Source organism: Rhipicephalus sanguineus, chromosome 4, assembly GCF_013339695.2.
Source record: "Rhipicephalus sanguineus isolate Rsan-2018 chromosome 4, BIME_Rsan_1.4, whole genome shotgun sequence".
NCBI classification, from domain to species: Eukaryota; Metazoa; Arthropoda; class Arachnida; order Ixodida; family Ixodidae; genus Rhipicephalus; species Rhipicephalus sanguineus.
Genome location: NC_051179.1, coordinates 64146189 through 64167512, shown reverse-complemented (window position 1 = coordinate 64167512; position 21324 = coordinate 64146189). Strand labels below are relative to the sequence as shown.

The following is a 21324-nucleotide window of genomic DNA, read 5'->3' as shown; positions in this document are numbered from 1 at the left end:
GTGACTAAAGTAAGAAGGTGTAAATTTACTAATATTAGTAATATTCTAATCACATCATTTTATAATACTGTTCACTCTCTGCAATCAATAAATTCGTAAATAAACCTGACATAATCAGAAATTCTACATACATCTTGCAATGTGCGAAAGCTTTTTTTTTTTCATTATTTCCTTACCGCCCGTAAATCTCATTCACGCTTCTTTACGCAAATACCACTCACGCCCATACATAATTGCGAACTTCTTAATATTTCCCGCGGTCTCGAAAATTCTTGTTGAATGTAGTGCAGCGCAAGCACACCTTTCGATTTGTTCAAGAAATGTTTCACACACCTGATCAGCTGATAAAGCAAGTACCTACTTTTACAGCGTCGCGATCTTCCGCGATATCTTTAGTAGCTTGCAAAATGTTCAGATATCTATTATACTGACTTCTGTATGGGTTTGTCTGCTGATATCGTAGTAGTACATACCTCACTTATATTTTTCAGTTTAGATAGGCTCCCTTTCCATTTTGCGTGCTATGTGCAGCCACTCTTTGGTAAGCACCAGAAATGTCTTATAACCGTGTTTGAGAAAAACTATGTCAATTAGCCGCTTACCATTGTCAGCGACTTCTTGAACGAGTTCCTTAGCGAAGGAGCCATTATAAAGTAGTCAGCTCCGTTTTTGGCGATGTCGTCCAGTGTTTTGGCCAAGTCCAACTGAATCAATTTGTCTCCTTTCTGCAACACCTTTTTCGTGTTGTTATTCACGAAGGCTTGCCAGCTGCGCACATTGAAGCACGACGTTTAGTGTTCAACTATATTAACGGTTGAGGCGAGAACGAAAATATTTTTGCGATATCATTTCGGGACATCAAGAAGTGTAAGCGTGCAGAATTACTCGAATAAAGAAGTCAATTAAGATAAGTATGAAAAACAACTGTACTTTATTGTTTTCTCTTACGATGTAGTAAAGTACCTTTTGAATGCATTAAAAAAGGTTTAGACAAGGCCTTCAACAAGGACGTGGTCACGTAACCTTCTCCTCCTCGCCTACACCTTTCCCACATGCCCAGTCGCACCAAACTAAGGGTATAATGAGACATAAACGTCACCTTCACACATTTTTTTAAAGGAGGCCTCCGTAGGCAATACTACCACCGAAAAAAAAAGCAACTCTGTGAGCACTATGAGGCATTTCACCTCGAGAAAATGCCGTGTCTTCTATTTTATTCCGCTGCCGGTGTGCGTTATCAATGAGCTCAAAGCCAAAGATATCCGTGCAATCTGCAGATTGCTTCACAATCTTTATTCTCGACTCAGAACTCTATTTTATATTTACATTGTCCGAACTTTGCTCACACAGTAGTAACGCCTATTATTAGCTTAAATGCAAAGGAATATATCAGCTATTTTGGGTTAGTGCTACGAGGAAAAACGTGATCTGTGATCGTTGATGGATTGAACAAAATAGGTGCCAAGCGAATGGAAATGCAGACAGCGGCCGGCAGCATAAAAATGGGGAGGTGCAGGACCTTTTTTTTTTTTTTTTGCAGGCAAAGAGTTGAATAGATAAATAGTCGGAAGGAGTCCTGGGCACTGTGCAAGGCCAATATTTATTGGTGGACCATACGGCTGGCCCTGGCTTGTAATAGTCACCATGATGCACAAAGTCACAAAACAAAAGCACAACAAACCGATGGAAATTAAGGCGTATTTGTCCTGCAGTTCCCATATAAGCGGCTGCAATGAAGAGGTGCCTGAATTATAAACCTAGAAAGCTCTGAAGATGTTTTTGGCCTGAGACAGAACTAGACAAGAGACTGGAAATAGTTTTTGGACATTCCAAGGTTTCGTTTCATCACCGCCTTCATCATCAACACCTTCTCTCTACTCTCCTTTCCACCCCGTGCCCTTTCCTAAGGGTGAGTAGCAGGTCAGAAAATGGATTCAGGCCGACCTCTCAGCTTTTCTTTCATAATAAACTCCTCTCTCTCACCGTTAGTGCATTACTTACAATCAGTCTGATGTACATATAAATAGTAAAGCAAAAGTATAAGAATAACAAGCAAAAACATGAAGAAGCCATTCTACTCTGGGATGGTGGATCGCCAGCGAAGCTGTTTAGCATACCCCACAAATATCACATAATTTCGAACCACAGCCGAACCCTGCAGCGAAATCTGAAGTGTCCGTCCAGGAAGTCCATATTGAATTTAGCGCATGCTTCTTTAAAGTTTTCCATTTGAGTAGAATACACCGTTTTGTAGCGACATGCGTCGTCATGTCTGGCTTGCCGCATGCGCCAGGTGGTTCGTGCACGTTCTTAATCTGTGTTTGCCACCCGTGTGATCCATTCTGCATTTTTAGTGTACCCGTGATGAGGAGTGGGATTTGTTCAATTACTGTTGCACATATGTTTCTGCACACACGCACAGAATGCTCTAGCCAACGTTGCTGTAGCTGTATACAGCTTCGCAATAAAAATACAAAATACGTTTTGCAATTTTCTTGAATTCGGGACAATCTCAAATTGCTGCTTTCGCGGAGAACGCTGTAGATTAATGTAGTGGCGTCCAATTATTACGTCGTCAAAGCGTAATACGTACATTCCAGGTAGTCTATTGTATGAAAAGAATGGCCCAGAAAGTCTTGCACTACTTCAGGAGCAAAGTGCTCATCTACTTCCTTCACATCAAAGAGCGACTAACCTCTGTGGCATTAAGTGTCTTTAGCAATTGTTAAAAAGCTGGGAGACCTTCCTCACGAAATCATAGTTTTTCATCCGATTACCTGATCTGATTTCATCTGATTACGAGAAGAGACATAACGCACGCTGTGTACCTTACCTTTCTATGTAATACATGCATAAATGTTTCAACCACTTCTATGTAATATGAAAGTTGAAGCTTGTGTGAGTTGGTAGAAATAATTTAAAACGTGTATAAACCGCACACGTAAAAGACAAAAAGACGCCTTTTGTGTTTGCCTATCCCTTGTCCCGTGTGCGCTGTAAACAGCTTCTATATGTATTGTGAGATATAAGGTTGTTAGTGTATAACATTATATCTACCAGGTTATACATGTATACTGTTTAGACTGTGTACAGCCATGCTTATATTTATGCCGCGAATGGGCGGAAAATGCTAGTTTTGCCGAATATAACATGCGAATCACATTAGTTCAACGCGCAAGTTTATTCGGGGATTCGTTATCATTTTTTGCTGCTTAGTACAATTTCACGTCTTCAGCTCCCATTACCTCCTGCAAGCCGGCCTTCATTTCAGTGACACGACTAGCAATGTGCGCTTAATACATGATAACCAATTCCACGAGACACTGCTTCGCTTCATACACAACACCGGTCTTACAGCTCACATATCTAATACACATATACGCACAAAGTATTATGCACTGTACCAAAACGGACATTCGGTCTAGTTGGTCATTGTTCATCTTGATGCAAATAGGACCGCGCACTAAAAGACATGGACAAAGGAAGAAAAATGACGACAAAAGCGCACTTTCGCAACTGGAAACTTCTGTAAAAAACAATGCAATTATAGTTCGCACCTTGAGCACGTGATAGGGTTTCTCTCGTCAAGAAAAAAAAATGGCCTTCCGCACTAAACAAATTCCTGTGAACGCACATGCGTCAAAACGGAATGGATTGGGGGGAGGCGACGCTAACATTTTTGGTGGCCGCCCCACTCCTTTTCGTCTTGACGCATATGCCTTCACAGGAATTTCTCTAATATGAAACGCCATTTGTATTTTTTAGACGAGAGAAACCTTATGAAGTGCTCAATGTGTGAACTATACATATCTTGTTGTTGTTGTTTTTTCAATAAACTTCCAGCAGCGAGTGTGCGCTTTTGTCGTCATATTTACTCTTTGTCCGTGTCTTCTAGAGCGCCCCTCCCCCCCCTTTTGCATCAAGATGAGAGTATTACGCCTTAAATGCAAGTCTATATCGCATTAAAAAAAGCCTAAAAAAGCTGTATTTTATGAGAGAAATGAAAGGAGCAGGTTTTATTTAGAACGAGAAACGGAATTACCTGGTCTTGTTTGCCAAAGCAAACGTTTTATTATCTGCCGCTTTCAGGGCACTAGCGAGGTCCTCTCCAATAGGAAATCCGTATGTCGCCAACTTAATAGCATCCTCGAACAAGACGGACCAATTTAACTTGCCATAGCGTTTGTGAAGCTCATGGTAGCCACGCAGCTCTCCTGGGACTGCCACCGCTTTCCCGCCTGCAGAATGCGCATGCCTAGTTCTTAACAGTTTTCTTTAAACCCCCTCTAGGAAACAAAACGAAACTCTCGCTTTCTATCATGCTATCATGTTCCATGAGTAAAGTGGCTCACTAGAATCAAAGTAATACCGTAGTTCCGAAGGCCAGCTATGGTTCTACAAATTCAATGCATATTCATAAATTACTTCCATTAACTAACAAGATAAACTGTTGATTACGTGATGTCCTGTAAATCCTGTTAAATCATATAAAACAATCCTAGCTGCTTACGCAAAGTTTGTAAATGCCTCCAAATAAGCTGTGCGATTCATATTAAAAAAAAAAAGAATGCATGTTGTCGTGTTATCCTGGTTAAGTGTTTTCGGGTATTGAGAAAGACGCCCCTGGAACAAAATGACGCAGTACACATCGTAGTCTTACGAACACATGGGTTTTAATTCGTACTTTTTACACAACGGTGAGCCCGCCAGCCGAATCGTACCGATAACTACAGTAACATGACCGATAGCCCGATAAATTCTAATAAAAAATACACAAAATAACACAGCCAGTGTACCTAAAGTCCCTGGATATTTTTGGGAAAGTACCGTCTTTCTTTTAACCGAGCCGCCACGCCGAGCACCCTCCTCTCCCGCCTTCCACCTTCCCGCTTCACGGGCCGTCGCCTGGGAAACGCGCGCGTTATCTGCGTGACATAGCATTCTTGATAGGAAAGTGGCGCGAGCCGGGTTATAGGGCCGGCGCCCGCACGGTGGCCGTTTGGGAGAGGATATGATACGGTTTGGACACTTGGGAGAGGAGGGTTGGACACTTGGGAGAGGATATGGAGGAGAGTGTCGCTACTTTCTATATATCAAGGGACTTTAAGTGTACCTAAAGTCCCTTAATACAGAAAGTAGCGACACTCTCCTCCATATCCTCTCCGAAGTGTCCAACCCTCCTCTCCCAAGTGTCCAAACCTTATCTATATCCTCTCCCAAACGGCCACCGTGCGGGCGCCGGCGCTATAACCCAGCTCGCGCCACTTTCCTATCAAGAATGCTATGTCACGCAGATAACGCGCGCGTTTCCCAGGCGACGGCCCGTGAAGCGGGAAGGTGGAAGGCGGGAGAGGAGGGTGCTCGGCGTGGCGGCTCAGTTAAAAGAAAGACGGTACTTTCCCAAAAATATCCAGGGACTTTAAGTGTACCATGATTGCAGCGCCGCCGACGTTTGATACAACACGCGAGTCCGCGGGACCGAGCCGCTGAATCGTCCCCACGGACCTCCCGCGAGAGACAACTGTCCACAAACGATGCCAAACTCTAAAGAGCGAGCCCCATCTTCATGCGCCCGCGTAAGCTCTCGCCTCCAGGGCGGCGCTGCCGCTGGAACAGTGCAATTCCTGGTACGGCGGCGAGCACGCTAACTACGCCTCAGGACGCGCGGGCGCTATGAGACGAAGACAACTTTACAGGGGGAGTGAGGCCTATGTATTAGGCAACTTCCGTCTTCAATGCATCTTAAGGGAATATTTCGGCATAATAAGCTTTGGTTGTGCTTCTTTCGTGTCATTGCAATAGTTCCAAGTATTTACAATTAACAACTCTACGTGACTAGTTATTTTTCCTTTTGAATATAGAGTCTACCTGGGCCGGCTGTACCTGGAGAGAGAAAGGTTAAGTGACAGGCAGGGAGGTTAACCAGAAGAAAGTTTTTCAGTTTGCTACGTTGCACTGGGGAACAGGTTAGGGGGGATATAAATGTAAGGAAGGAAAAAAAGAGTAAAAGAATACAGAAAAAAACGCGCGCACACTCAAGCAGGGGAGCATCACAGTCGTTTAGAGAGGTCGGTTGAGCGGAAAAACTTCAGCAGCGCCTTCGTCGCTTTCTGGTTGGAAGCTAGAACGTTCCGGCACTCCAAAATTGATTGTTCAGAAAGCGGCTGGTCATCGAGGCGTGCTAGAGTTGCTGAGAGCTGTCTCCACAACAACAATCCTCTGCCGCTTGTGGCTTGGAGTGTCTTTCACGAAGAGCTTTGATAACCGAATCGGAATAACAGACAGTGCTGCCTGTGCTCGCTGTGGCAGTGAGGATACCATTGCGCACGTCCTGTGTCATTGTCCTCACTATAGCTCCCAAAAGCTGTACCTATTTTCCTTAGCGGGTTATGGTCACCACGATGCCGACGTAAATAATGTCTAATTAAATTTAACTGCCATATTTACTCACGTAGAGTCACAAATGGCTCTTGTTGGCTGGAGTCGGCGAAATGATGGCCAATTAATCGTGGCTGATGTTGTGTGATACCAGCTAGATATCTGCTGCTTAGTCAGCAGCACTGCTTTTCGTTCACTGTCATTCCAACAATTGAGTTGCCCGCCAGTTTTTATACTCTGCACCTCGAATTAAATTTATGGCTTGTTTGCGTGCCAAAGCCGACACGATTATGAGTCGGGCGTAGGGGGCCACTCCCTGTTACTCTTGACTAACTTGTGTCCATAGAAGAGAGAGAAAAGGTTTATTATGGCAGAAAAGCTGAGAGGTCGGCCTGAATCAATGTTCTGGCCTGCTTCTCAGCAGTAGGAAAGGGGAGGGTGGTAGTATAGAGAGTGGAGAGAAGATGCGGATGATGATGATGGAGAAAAGTGGCGACGAAGTAAGTCCTTGGATGTCCAAAAACTATTTACAGTCTCTCGTCGAGCTCTGTATCGCGCAAAAACATGTTCAGCGCTTTCAGAATATCGCGCTGATGACATGGCGGTGGTCCCAACAGAACTTTTTCTGAAACTTGTTGCTTCGATGACAACAAGACGGCCGCCATTGAATTTCTTTGCGTGAGGTCTTTACCAAGCCATCGTCACCGCCGGCTTCACGAACTTGACCCAAATATGAGTGTTAGAATCCCACCAACCATGAAAAGATGTATTACAAGCTTATTTCACCGACTACGACTAGGTGTAGCATTCACTCGCCGTTACCTACACCTTATCGTCCGTGCCGACAGTCCCAATTGCGAGATGTGTGGCTCTCCTGAGACTATCGAACACCTCCTGTGCGTCAACTTGTGTCCATAAGCGTGCACATAAGCATAGGTAGACGGCGGGTTTTTTATATATTTTTTTCTTATTTTTAATTTTTCATTATTTTTTAAACGCGAAAGTGTTATGTGCGGCGGGGTCCACCAAGACTTCCTTCAAGTCATTTCTTTCACAGAAGAGACGGTGGTAAAATGCACGCCGGCTCATGACAAAGAAAAACTAGAAGTTGACGCGGATGGCCTGGAAGTCGAACTCACAACCTCTCGGTCTGCGGCGATAGGTACCGGGCGTTGTACCCACTTCGCTACCGATACGCACGCACGAGGCTTTACAAACCTGCATTACATATCTCACAGCTTCCTCCGCGAGGGAGACACCAGCGGGAAGCCTCAAGCTACAAACACCTCCTCTGCGAAGAGACACCCCAGCGCGAAGTGAAACGCCTTCGGGCGTTCATGAGCTACGAGCTCTGTCTCTCGCGTTCCTGAAGCGCTGTGTGGTAATGTATTGTGTATTGTGGTAGTGTAGGCATAGGTTACCCAATTAAGCCTCCTATGCTCTATTCTCAGTTGTTGTGAAAGACAAAGGAGGCGCTGCCGTATTACTGGGGAACGTACACCTTGCCGTTTCTCTCCTCAAATGACGACGCTTTGAATGAGCGCACAACGAGCACCAGGGTTTATTATGTGCTCGTTGATGCCACCTTTGGGCGGGATTCGTAATACAGTAAAACCGCGGTGATACGAATCTCGCGGGGTTACCAAAATATTCGTATTATCCGAAATTCGTATCACCAGAAAACATGGAAAATTATCGTAGGGGGAAACAGCGCGAGGACCAGGACAAAAAAAGGCACGCATATAACCACACGTAGCGCTACGTGTGGTTATATGTGTGCCGTTTTTTGTCCTGCTCCTCGCGCTGTTTCCCCCTACGATATGATCAACCAACTAGCCGACAAGTTCACCCTTCATGGAAAATTAGTATGCGACAAAAGAAAGTTGGCCATAACGTAGTTCAGCGCAAGAAACAGGCAACAGACGAGTGAGAGGACAAGGACACAGCGCATTCTTCCAACTAAAGTTGGCATACGTCTTGATTTAGTGTTTCTCAGGGCCGCAGCGACGTCATGAACGCCTCTCAATGATTGCCAGTAAAGTTTTTAGACGTCAAAGATCATACTTGTACTCGTAAAAATACGGTGCATGCGCGCGTGTGTAATTAATGAACCAGATGTGTTGTGCCCCGTGACAGCTAGTAGCCCCTTCCTAATCTTACTACGCTTTTCTGCATGACACCAGAGTACTGCGGCGAAAGTGACATAAGAAGCGCTTTGCACACGATGGATAAGAGGCCAAGCTCCTTCACCAACACCGTCCGCTTCGTCTCTTGGGGTCTTCGTCCACCTTTCATGGGACTTCATGACGGACCCGCAGCCCAAGTTTCAGTATTGTTTCATAGAACGTCTGTTTGCGGGGACATGGCTTGCATCGACGTGGCAGGCACGTGTTAACACAGTACAAAGACGCTGCTGCCTCGAGCACAGGAACACGCGTCAACGCGTCGGGAAAAAAAAAAGCGCAACGTCAACGTCATTTGCAATCTAAACGTGGAGGTGTCCAAAAGCCTCCAAGATTCGCGCGCACTATCTCGAAAGCAACGACCCACCGTTGATGATCGCGCAGCGCGCATGCCCGCGCCCGCGCGTGACTGCCGCGTCTTCCGCGACATCGCGGGCAGCACCTGTTCGTACCTGTGCGCTAGCGTACGTTCGTATCAAACGTCGCGGGGTGCAAATCGGCTCGCAACAACCGTACTCCAATACAATACAGGCTAACGGGCCTTGGCCGGGACCACAGAAAAATTCGTATCACCCCGAAATTCGTACGAGCCGTGATCGTATCACCGAGGTTTTACTGTATGCTGTGCCCAGGCGTATGTTAACCACTTCAACTACCACAAAGGTTTATTCATGATCTTTGACGTTAGTCGTCGGGTTGGAAATGCGCAACCAGGCGTCAACGTCGGTGTATCCATGCTAAATGGTGCTGTAGCTGACAAACGCCAATGGCCATTGTGCAAGTTCTCATACATCAATGTACATTCAATAATCGACTACTTTTGTGGAGACACGTTTCACTTTCGTGTTATACCGTTTCCTGTGTCGGAAGGATCAACCAACTTTTTCTCTTTTTTTTTTGCATTTCGGCCGACTAATGGGAAAACGCAGGTACGAAACAGAAGTTTTGTAAATTAGGCCCCAGGCTTATTCACTTGAGTACTAGAGGAGCAAGTATGAACTTACCCACGAGGCTTTCGTTAGGATTGCGAGTGAACATGTCCTCCTGAGCACAGAGCGGGGCTCTTTCTCGTGCGATCAAGACTTGCGCTTCTTGTGATGACCTGCAAACAGAACGTAGTGTATTGCTGCAATTCTTAACGAGCTTCCATCTTTGGGGTGTTGAATCAGAATGTTTTCTCGCAGAAGTGGCGCTCTACCAGCTTTAGCGTGGTAAATAAACGTATCTGAGTAAATCTACCCGATGCCTTTAGCGTCTCTGTAATCCTCGTGTATGCTGTACGCTGTGAAGGTGAACGTACACTCTTAATCAGGTCCCGCTTAAAGTGCTAGATATAACCAGGAAACCGGACATTTTTCGTCTGGTTTCCTGGATATAGCCAGCATTTAGCCAGGACCTGATTAAGAGTGTAGCGTTATCGCTCACCACAGTCACAAGACATTTTAATGCGGATTGTACATTCAATGAGCGCAACCAGTAAACTCCACGGTTTAGTTCCGTGAACGTACTCCGATCGGTACCTTTGGGCCCCGTTACATAATAATTGGCGGTCACGTGAAGTGAAGACACCCACTGGATGCCCATGTCCTGCCTTTTTGACCATAGGCCGATGCCGCTTACTTTTGTCACGATTTGAAGATAGTTGAGCTCACTCACTGCATAAAAGGCTTTTGGGCACTGGGAATAGCGGAAATTGACAAGAATTTAGCCATGCTTGGAACATTATTTCATTGCGAAACCTCCTGCAGGGTTTTGTATATTTCGTCAATGTATAACAACTACACCTTTCCTTTGTCAAGTAATTTTTTTTCATATTTTTAGTCCCTTCCATTTGTCAAGGGGCATAAATTTGCTTACGGTGTTTTGTTCTTTCTTTCGCACATATATTTAGAAGTGCACCTCGGCTCTCTTGCTGTTAGTCTCTGCAGGGTGCCAGCGACTTGTGAAGCTGCAGTGGCCAATTGCTTCCTTGCCGCCACGTCCATATTTCGCATTGCGAAATTAAAGCTTACTTATATTTATTTATTTATTTATTTATTTATTTATTTATTTATTTATTTATTTATTTATTTATTTATTTATTTATTCAGTCCAGAGTAATGAGTTAGTGAGTTCCAGCTCTTGGAAGAAGCATAAATACACCCTCGACAAGCAGTTGTGCTTACAAACTTCGAGGTAGTAAATGCTTCTCACATCATTCACTACCTATGTAGTAACTGCGAGTAGTAACTATCAAATTAGTAACTTTACAACCTTGATACTTACTACTTATAGCTACTACCCCAAGGGATGTAGTAATCCAAAGTTACTAGACACAAAGCATCTTTACTACTATGACATAAAAGTGAAATGGCACGTTTGGTTGGTTTATGGGATTTATTGTCCCAAAGTGAGTTGGTCTACGAGAGGCACCTTAGTGGAAGCGTCATTGTTGTCTTACACTAAATAATAATCGCTTATTACTGCATGTAGCGTGTACTACCCCGGCAAATATACATTCTGTACATATAGGCTTGAACAAACCTTAAACGACAACAAACACACGCGCACATAGAATATCAAGGCTTCGAAGCTTGTATATCATACGCCCTAACAGCAAATTGAAGGCTGTATGCAGCCATACTTTATAGTATAACACGTTGTACCAATGAGCAACCGTCAACTTAGACATATATATTGGTGTTCTGGACCTAAATTTTTATACTTTAATACTTCTATGTACACGGGTCATGACGAAGCACAAGATTGTTATTCCACCATAACCAAGTAAATTATAGCTTGCCTAAATTTTCCATGAGACTGTCGCAATTACAACGTGATATACTATGGCCATTACATGTAGTAACCTTTATTAAACCATTACGTAAATAAATAGTAATTTCTGCTACTGACCATGACACGATGAGTAGTAATGACAATGTTTAATACCTCTCATATATTTCTATAGTACTGAGACGCTAGCGACACGTAGTAAAGTTTGCAGGGGGTACCTTTCTAAATGTTAACAGCGCATAGAAGATTTCGAAAGGGACGAGGCAAACAGAGGCAAAAAGCGTTTTCTTCCAACTAGTTGTATTAGAATTTGATTACGTGGCTGGGCTTTAGGGCATACATGGTGGCACGCTCGCAGCATTTCAGATGACGTGGCAACGATGTGGGCACCTTTCTTTTCTTGTCTCGCACCCTGCCTTGCCTTGTGTAAATGCACCTTTTTATCGAAAAGAAACCAGTTGGAAGTCAGCGCTCTTCGCTTCTGTTTGTCTCGTCCCTTTCGAAACCTTCTATGCGCTATTAACATTTAAAAATGAATCCACACCAACTTGCCCGAGCGTCAACCCTATCAAACTACAGGGGGTAGTAAATGTTGCTGTCATAACCTTTTACTATGTTTTTTTTTAAGCTCGCATACCTTGGCCAGCAAGTCCCTGTTGTATCGTCACCAGCCAGCTCCGGCAAGGGTATGTATGTAGTTTAGAAAGAGGTTTCATAGGGTTTATCCACAATCTATTGATAGATACCATGGTTAAACAAGTTACGCTGGAAATTCTGTGCAGTATTGGCTACTCCTACGCCTCGTTAAGATGGTAAGCTGAGCTAGTTGGTTGGTGTTTATGACGAAGCTCGTGCAACGCTCACAAGTAGCAGAAAGGGCAAGAAGAACTGTGCCTATTCTCTTTGTACTTCTCGTCCTTGTTCTTACTGGTGCGCTCTGAAGGAACTTCGTCATGTATATAGAGTGACGGTCATCTGTGCGTAATAAATGATAACGCGCACACGCGCACGCATGTGCGTGTGTGTGTGTGTGTGTGTGTGTGTGTGTGTGTGTGTGTGTGTGTGTGTGTGTGTGTGTGTGTGTGTGTGTGTGTGTGTGTGTGTCTGTGTGTGTGTGTGCGTGCGTGCGTGCGTGCGTCCGTCTGTTCGTGCGTGCGTGCGTTCGTGTGTGTAAGTTGCCTACAGCTGTAAACAGTTTTAAAAGTCAGCGCGCAGTGTGTGTCGTCCTTTCTTCCTTGCTGGTGTACGTGATCTTAAGTATAGGTAATTCGTGCTAGCGTGAAACAATTGCCGCCTACTGATTGTATACGGTGGCTATGAAGCCTCCGCCAAGTCCCATGCGGTGCGGTAAGGCGACACCCATGCACAGCAGGGTCGCAATGGCGGCATCCACAATACTTCCGTCCTTACTGTAGATTATTTTCCTGGAAAAACCAACAGTCCAAGCATACATCAATGAAAATGAAGTGTACTCTGTGCGTATGGCGCATTTGTAACACACACAACAAAGCAGTCGCCATGCTTTCTAATAGCAAAGCGTCCCCCCACCCTACTTACATCTTCATATAATCCGTGATGTCAACAAAGTAGCCAATGTTGCGCCGGTTGGGCAGTAGTATGTTAGCGCGACGGCGTTCAAATTTCGTGCGAAGTAAACGTCAAAATATGAAATGCTGCAGCGCAACGCCGCCGTCAAGCTTGTAACAATTCTCAGTTATAAGTTTGTTGTTTGTTGATTTAAGGGGACACTAAAGTGAAATAATATTCAGTTTAGGTATATAACTTATTCTTTCAGAATTATGTTGTAATTAATTTCGCCGTAATATATTTCGCCGCATCTTTATTACATGAGGGTCAGTGTGACGTCACAAATTTTAAACATTCCTTGAATTTGTTATGTTAAGACGTTCGGTCTCTAAGAAGACAATGTAAATAATGTGTAGCAACAAACGATTGTGTAGGCCCTGGTAGTCAGAAAAATATATAAAAGCTTCATGAGCCATATGAGGTAAATAGAGGAGCAATTTTGATTGCTCATTCACGTATTCTACTGCCTTTTTTAGCCCGTCTTAGGTGCTAGGTGGGACAACCTGCTAAGGCGGTATTCAAAAACTTTCTTTTAGATAAGAACAATAACATCCCGTTGAAACGAGTGCAGCAAATTAGTTTGCTTATTGTTTAAATATAAAAATACATACTGCTCCACCCTACTTCGCATATATGGCAAATCAGTTTTGCGGAAGCCCTCGGAGTTTTGGAAGGTACATCAAAGGAAAAAAATGTTCTCACATTTGCAGCCCGAATACACCAACTATGTCAAAATTTATTTTGAATCATTGTACTACAAACGGACGGTTAACAGTGTTTCATTTAAATACTTCAAATGTTCGTCACAATTACAGAAATTAATACTAATGGATCGCGTATGTGCGTGCACGAACTAAAGTACACGTATTAAGGAAGTTTGCATATCCGGCTTCGTAAAAATGTTTATGCTTTAAAAAGTAATATACCTGGGCCTACCATGTAATGATTTGGACAGAGAAGGTGTGGTCAGTTAATGCATCGGTATAAATATAATGGGATGGAAAAGGAAGTCGAGGACGGCGCCAGTTAGACGTAGTGGCGAAATTAAGTTTGCAGGGTTAAAATGGAATGAGCTCACACAAGATAAGCTAAATTGGAGATAATTGGGACAGGCCTCCGTCCTCCAGTGGACATAAAATAGGCTGATAACAATGACTATGAGGCTGGTCGATGTCTAAAAGGTCTAGGAGTTATAACCGTTTCTTGAGAGACAGCATAATGAAGCAGGAAATGCATTAACAGGATACAAATCATGTTTTGTATATGCGTTGTACTCTTGAGCGAGATATTCAAGCAGGCGTCATATGCCTTCTTCTCACCTAGTCACATTTGTGCATTCGTGAGCGTCTGTTGTCATACCCCAGTAGGTGTAATTACCGAGAGGACGAGGGTTCTGTGGTTTGCTCGAACCGTCTGCTTGGCATCGTTCATTCCGTGTGTCCTGTTGGTCCAACGACGTAGCACTGACCAGTGAGAAAGCCTTAAAGGTCAGAACCAGGCATGGGACCAGTGCAGACTTCATTGCCTAGTGACCTAATGCAGAGTATGAAGATGTGCAATGTATTTCTGTTATTATATGCACCATACTACACCAAAGTTATTATTGATGCAGCGAAACACGGAAAAATCGGTTGTATTGTTCTAGAAAAATGACTTTTTCGTTTCGAATGAAGGTAAACAACAAAAAAATCTGTGGCAGCTTCGCTCTAAGCCTGAAGGAAGAGCGCTGCTAGGTGGCTTTCCTTGTTTCTATTTATCTTTCTCTCTGTTTCTTATATCTCTTTTTAAGGCAAAAGCCTTAAATGCCTCATCAAACGCGAAATTTGAGCGTCAGCGTCGGCATCCCGCGGCGTCGGTAACGAGCGATGCAAAAAATCATCACGTGATGACGTCACCGATAACCAAAATTTATGACGTCATCATGACGTCAAAGTGGCGTCACGTGGCATAACGTCCCATGATGACGTCATCACATGACATCGTAGTTTGGTCAAAGGTGGTCCGATCGCGGAGGCAATGGAAAACTAGGCGAGGTGCCCCCGATCTTGGAAGCCATGCAAAACCACGTTAGGTGAAGAAAGCTTTCGAATGCTGGCGGGGCAGAATGAGTACATCGACTTAGATGAAAAAGAAGATGACTTGCGCCTTCGAGTCGTCTTAAGTGAATGTATCAGGAACCTTGTGAGTTTTTTGTATCTGTTTGTTTCTGCTTCTTTCTTTGTATTTCTTTCTTTCTCTCTCTATTTCTTTGTCTTTCTCTCTCTCTTTGTCTTTTTGTGCCTGTTTCTATGTATTTCTCTCTTTTTTCTGTGTTCTCTGTCTTTCTATCTTTCTCTATCTCTGTGTCTATCTTTCTATCTTTCTCTATTTTTCACTTTCTCTTTCCTTCTGTCATCATCATCATCATCATTTATTTATTTACCCTTAAAGTCCCTTTTCAGGGTATTACATAGGGGGGGGGGGGACAAGCGCATCAATAACAGCATGATCATTATTATGGAATGCTAGAAAATAAAAAAAAATAAAAAATATGTTTGCAAAATACAGAATACATGATTACAATTTCAAAAGCGAAGCAAATACAGTGCAATAGGCAGAACAAGTGGTATAAATGCCTTTACAAAAAGAATAGTACATGAAATAACACTGTGATGGTGGCAGATTACGGGTTGAGAAAACATGAAAGTATGTGCCTAAATTTATTGGAGTCTTGCTCATTTACTATTTGTTTCTTTATCTCTCTCTCTCTTTTACGTGCTCGGTAGTAGGTCTTCTCTAAATCCTGTGGCGCATACCCACCTGTGGAGTTTTTTGCAACACCGCACAAACTACGGCGAGGTACAATGGCTTTACTGTTAATAAATTTGTAACTTTCGTTTTCACGTTTTTAGAGTGAGTGCGGGGTTTTAAGAATAATGCAGTACAGGCCGCCCCACGTCCATAAGATTTAGCTAAAGCCAGAAAATATGCGTAATAACGCAGGTCAGGATGTACGGCCATCATTGTGATAGGACACAACTGCTGCCAGTAATGGTATCAATGAGGCCGTAGTGGTATCAATAGAATATAAGAGACCGTAATTGCATGAATGTTATCGATAAGAATATCTCGGGACTCTAACATCATCACAGCCTTTAAAGATTTTGCATAATATGCGTAACTTTTCGGTCGACGTCGTCCCCTGCATCATGGTGTGAAGCCTGCCTCACCAGCTTGCGGTCGTATCAGTATACAAGTGGCGACTCAAGCACTGAAACACTATGCTCTATATCACACTAGTTCCATGAAGTACACTGATGCTGTAGCACTCCTTACTCAAAAGGAAGAGAGAAAGCCCCTGAAGGTATCATCGGTCCCTCATCGATTGCTCAACGTCTCTTCACCCTGCTGTCATAACATGTTCCCACAGTGCGTTGATGCAACATATGTTTTGGAGTGGTCACTACAGGCTGCATTGATAAGAACGCGACTGCTTTGCTTGACCTTATCTATACCATTTTTCAGCGTTGTCTTGCGGTTTTTTTAGCCAACAGTAGCAGGCGAATACCCCTCTAAAGAACTTAACAGACGCTTGAGCTCAGCATTTAAGAGAAGAAGGCGATAGTGATACCGGACTTTGTTCGCATCGATTTCTCATTCGTTTGACATATTCGACTTCTCGGTGGACAATTCAACCGCGCCGCGAAGAAAGGAACGGCTGTGTGCGTACTATTGGACCTTTTAAACTCTCGTAGAATGTCTACTGCAAAGTAGAGTTGCGAAGTGCGCACTACGCTTTCACCCCGCTGCGAATGAGCGAAGTACCTACTATGCGTCTGCAAAGCAGTTGGCGCACCTACGCAGCTGCCCACCTTGTTGATTCTGTGGCTGATGATGACCATCGTTTATGCCCGAGTTCTTTGGAATGGGTGGGCCTTAAGTCATCTGCTCTGTCTCGTGGCTCTATGGTAGAACACTTGTTTGCCACGCAGACGGCCTGGGTTCGATTCCAACTCCGACCCTTGGTTTTTAATAAAGCGATAGCGTTAAAGAGCTCCTTTGGCAGAAAATGTGGTGTTGGCGTCGGCGTCGTTGGTTGTGAGCGAAAAATCAGCGTTCTCAATGAAGGAAAGTTCGAGATCGATGCAAATAAATAAAATAAAAACTTCGCGAGTGGGAATCGAACTCACGTCTTCTGCGTGGCAAGCAGGTGTTCTGCCACAGAGCCGCGCCATTGCTTGGAACTGCTTCCACAAAAAAAAGCCCTATCAGAATGTCATCTAATGCGAGGAGTCTCCTTAAAGGAACCCTCACCAGGTTTGACAATTTTGAGCTGACGAGCGCAATGCATACACTGGGCGTTAACGATCACGTCCACTAAAATTGGCCACGCTACGCGCTGAGGAAATGGGTCAAATTTTAAGCTGAACGCTGCTTTCCCTTCTTCTCGTGGGCTCGCGCCCGGAGAATGAGGGGATGACGTACACGATGCAAAGGTTTTACGTAGTTGGTAGTGCTGTGACGTCGCTTCTCTACGTAGACGACTGTGCTCTGACGTCGCCAACAGTAACACGTGACACTGCGATAATTATTTGACACGGTGCGTTCTTTTTGTGATTTGTTGCTTGAATAGATCAATAAAACTTGAAAGCAATAATAAAACACACAAACGGAATGTGTGCGTCTCTATCTTTAATTTTTATTGCGAAACCTCCGTTTTGCATGCGTTCGTGTTCTCGCGCATTGCGCATGGTCCAGAGGCTACCACTTCTACCGCGCTCCAGCGCTCATAAGGCTCATTTATCCTCGCGCGTGTAACTTGATGTTCATGCGGCACACCACTAGTCTCGCGTCCGTACAAATTTCACAGCTTTCGTGCTCAGTAAAAGGTTGAAAGCCAAGTGAGCGGCGAGGGCGCATTCGGCATAACTATTGGCCGCGAGATCGAGCGGAGTCGCCGCCTGGCGGCTACTGGCTGAAGCGCGCCTAGTGTGGATTGCTCCATGCGTCTGCTAGCCGCGTTGTGTTTGCATGTGCGCGTACGTCATGCAGGGCCTCAAAAGGCGGTTTGTTCCGTTGCGTTGGTGCAACTTTAACCGCTCGTACGTATGCCTAACACGATGTAAAGAAGCATTTGGCCTTGATCGGCTGTATATGTAGTGTAATAAGATCAGTGAGTGCACTTGTCGAGAGTGCTGTACTGTGCGTTCACGAGAGTCATATCGGTGTAGGTGCCGCTCTGTGGTTCAAGCGCATTGCAAAGTGCACTTGGCGTTGTCCTAAAGATGAGAAGTATTAAATCTCATGTGAATATAGCCTTTTAGCGGCTCGGTGGTTAAAAAAAAGGCTCTCATGCACTTGCGCGTTGTGGTTGGGTGTATAACTTCGGGACTGTCGTTTGTAGGTTACGCGACGAGCTTTAGTTGTGTACGGTCCTGGTCCCACTGCAGAGAAATATTTCTGTCAAGTCTTATCTGACACTTCGGTACTTAAATTGTCCCCTAAACAGAACAGAAAATGGAATGACACGGAAATCGCAAAACTGAGTTGCCTTGCGCAATTATAACTTGTGGCGAAATGTATACAAAGACACCCGTGTACTTGCGAGGTAGCTTATGCCTGTCAAACTTGCGCTTTGGCAAGTAGTGTCGGAAGTGCGTCAGGCCTCAATCTCTTCCGCGAAAGCCCTTAAAAAAAAGAGAGTGAGCGAGAAAAATATATTCATCAAGATCAGCAGTGGCGATAAACTCGCTCGCGCATTTTCATCGCTTACGTGGCGAGTGAGGGCTCATAAAACGATACCCTTTGCTATGCACCAGATCATGCATACACACTTGCCGCGTTTCGGTGCACGTACTTGCCCTGCGGAACACTGAGAACTGTTCTCGCGGCCGTGTAAACACAATGGAACATGCGCGAACTGCAAAAGGGCTCAGGGACTCTCGGTTAAACAGACTCATAGCCAAGCGCGAACAAACTTTGCATTCACAGCGCTGACGGTACATGAATGACAAAGAATAAATTCCGTGAATTAATTTTCTTCTTTCTAGATTGATTCTCGCTTAATTTTCCTGCGGAAGTGTAGGAAAATCAAAGCACAGGGAAGCTTCCCCGAGGGTTCGCTTACTGCGACCGTCTTCACGCTCGTAGTGCACAGCAGCAACAAGCATATAAGTGCACACATTAGCGAAGTTATCGCTGACTACTCACCATTCTTTCTCGTCTGCGAATGCGAATGCACCGTCGTCGAAGTGCTTGCTGCACACCATCGCGTACTTGGAAGGCGTCCTGCCGTTACGAAGCCTAACGAGCCACAGTCGGCGACGTTCCGCGTCGGTGGGATAAAAATGGAAGCTTATCCCTGGCTCTCTGCAGTATGTGCGGCATTGTGGCACCGAACAAAACCTCACCATCGATAACGAAGAGTTTTCTGCGGGTACGGAACACAAAATCACGATGTGAAAACAGAAGCGCCGTGTACTTCTACACACACCACACGAAACCAGTATCCACACTAGGGGGGTGACGGTGCTGCCACCTATAGGTCGATCTCGCCGCGAATAGCAGAGATGAAGCGCGAAGAACGCCGCCACAACACCGCTCGCGTCTTGGGGGCTCGGGCTGGTTCGGGCACGTCACGCGCTCGTGACATAGTGTGCGCATGACGTGTTCATGCTTATGCGTCATGTGACCCTCCCGCTCGCGTGCCGAAGAGGGCAGGGATTTGGCTTGCGAAGGCTACACGGAGCGAGCGGCAAGGGTTTCAAGCTCGCCTCCTCGCATCATGATTTCGCGCCGCCTCAAAACATTGGATTTCTCCGCTTCTAATAGGCCAATTAGAAAAATTCTTGCGGCAAAATGCTCTGTATTGGGCGCGCAGCAACTTCCAGTGTCTAACTAAAATTCGTTATGTCACCTGGTGAGGGGCCCTTTAACGCATGTAATGTTGCGTGGCAGAAGCGTAGAATCGCGCCAGGTGTCAAGACATGTGGAATGCACGAGTGAGGGAGTTAAAGCCACACCCCTTACAAATCGCAGAGACATAGTTAATTGTCATCAAAAGCAAATTTATCAACAAAGTGAGCAGCTGCGTAGGTTCGCGTGTTGCCTTACGGACGCGTAGTGGGTACCTCGCTGCTTCGCAAAAAAAGAATTCGGGTGTAGTGGCACTTCGCAACTGTACTTGCAGTAAGCATTATAGGGCACTTTTAAACGGCCAATGTTATTCGCACAGACGTTAGTTCCCTTGTGGCAAGGTTGCGGTGTCCGCCGAGAAGCGAAGCGAGGCTAGCGATTGAGAAAGCGATGCGAACGGGGACTGATTACGCTGTCGCGTTCTACTCTTGAAGGCGCAGCTCAAGAGTGCTCCATGGGTTTCGGTCACAACCAGCGACGCCGGCATCCATAACGGAATTTCTGCGACAAGGGCTCTCTAACGCTATCGCGCTAAAACTACTAGCGATGTATATGACCATGACATGAAACTGTAATCTAGACCATGGCCCCCGCGATTAGCTCCAGGCGCGCACGTCTACATAAAACATTTATGGAACTGGCAATAACTTTTGCAGCGTAAATTATAAACACACATACTACACAAGAGAAGACACGAAAACAGGACCAGTGCTAGTCCAGTCTAATCGGATGCCAAGTTCCTGTTAAAAGGGTATTTCGCATTGGAAACCTTCTATGAACGATAAGTGCATAAAAGAGGGACTTGGACGTGTGATATGCTGCCTAAGGTTTTCTAATCGTTGCGTATTCTTGGCCTATATCAGCGAGTGTTGGCTGCGCCTGATTATTGTTGCCGGTGTACAGAATGAGCAGCTTTTTTGTGTTTTTTTTTTGGGGGGGGGGGTCTCATACAACAATTTTTCTTACAAATTTCAGCCTCAATCATTTATTAACTGACGCGAACCATTGTATGCAGCTTTAATACACGCATTTCTATGCAAGTTCTCCGGGTCGATATTCATGAACCGTATAAAAGGTACGTATACACTTCGAAAGCTTACCTTTGTTAGCAGTCAGCTTGCCGAAGGAAGACCACAGTGCAATAAAATGAGCTCTATTCCTTAGAACCTTCCACTTCTGGTTTAGCTAATTGTGTCTGAGCAGCGAAAAAAAAAGAAATCTTCAGTGTTAGTAACAAAGCCTAATACTTTTATTTGTATGCGGCAGTACAAGACTAAAAATCCCGCAAGGAATAAAACGTTTGCAATGCTCACGGCTTTATAAACCTTTCACGGCAGTATTTCATTAAGTTATTTGACCTAGGAATTATTGCGATGGCTAGCTCACGGCATTCTCCGGAAGACAATGGGAACACTTCTATGGACATCTCTAACGGCTATCGCCCCCACTAAAGCGACTACAACGTTTGGCATGACATTTGTGCAGAGGATTCATTTGTAGCGTCGTCCCC

General features: G+C 44.8%; 1 protein-coding gene across 1 annotated transcript; it reads right to left on the bottom strand.

The window, feature by feature from the left end:
• Positions 1 to 590: 590 nt before the first annotated feature.
• LOC119391256 (scoloptoxin SSD14-like) lies at positions 591 to 21084 on the bottom strand. The gene is made up of 6 exons (XM_037658933.2): positions 20915 to 21084; positions 14240 to 14453; positions 12632 to 12757; positions 9566 to 9663; positions 4043 to 4238; positions 591 to 768 (listed from the first exon to the last, which is right to left on the bottom strand). The coding sequence occupies exons 2-6, from the start codon at positions 14440 to 14442 to the stop codon at positions 591 to 593; spliced, it is 801 nt and encodes a 266-aa protein (XP_037514861.2). The 5' UTR covers positions 14443 to 14453; positions 20915 to 21084.
• Positions 21085 to 21324: the final 240 nt, after the last annotated feature.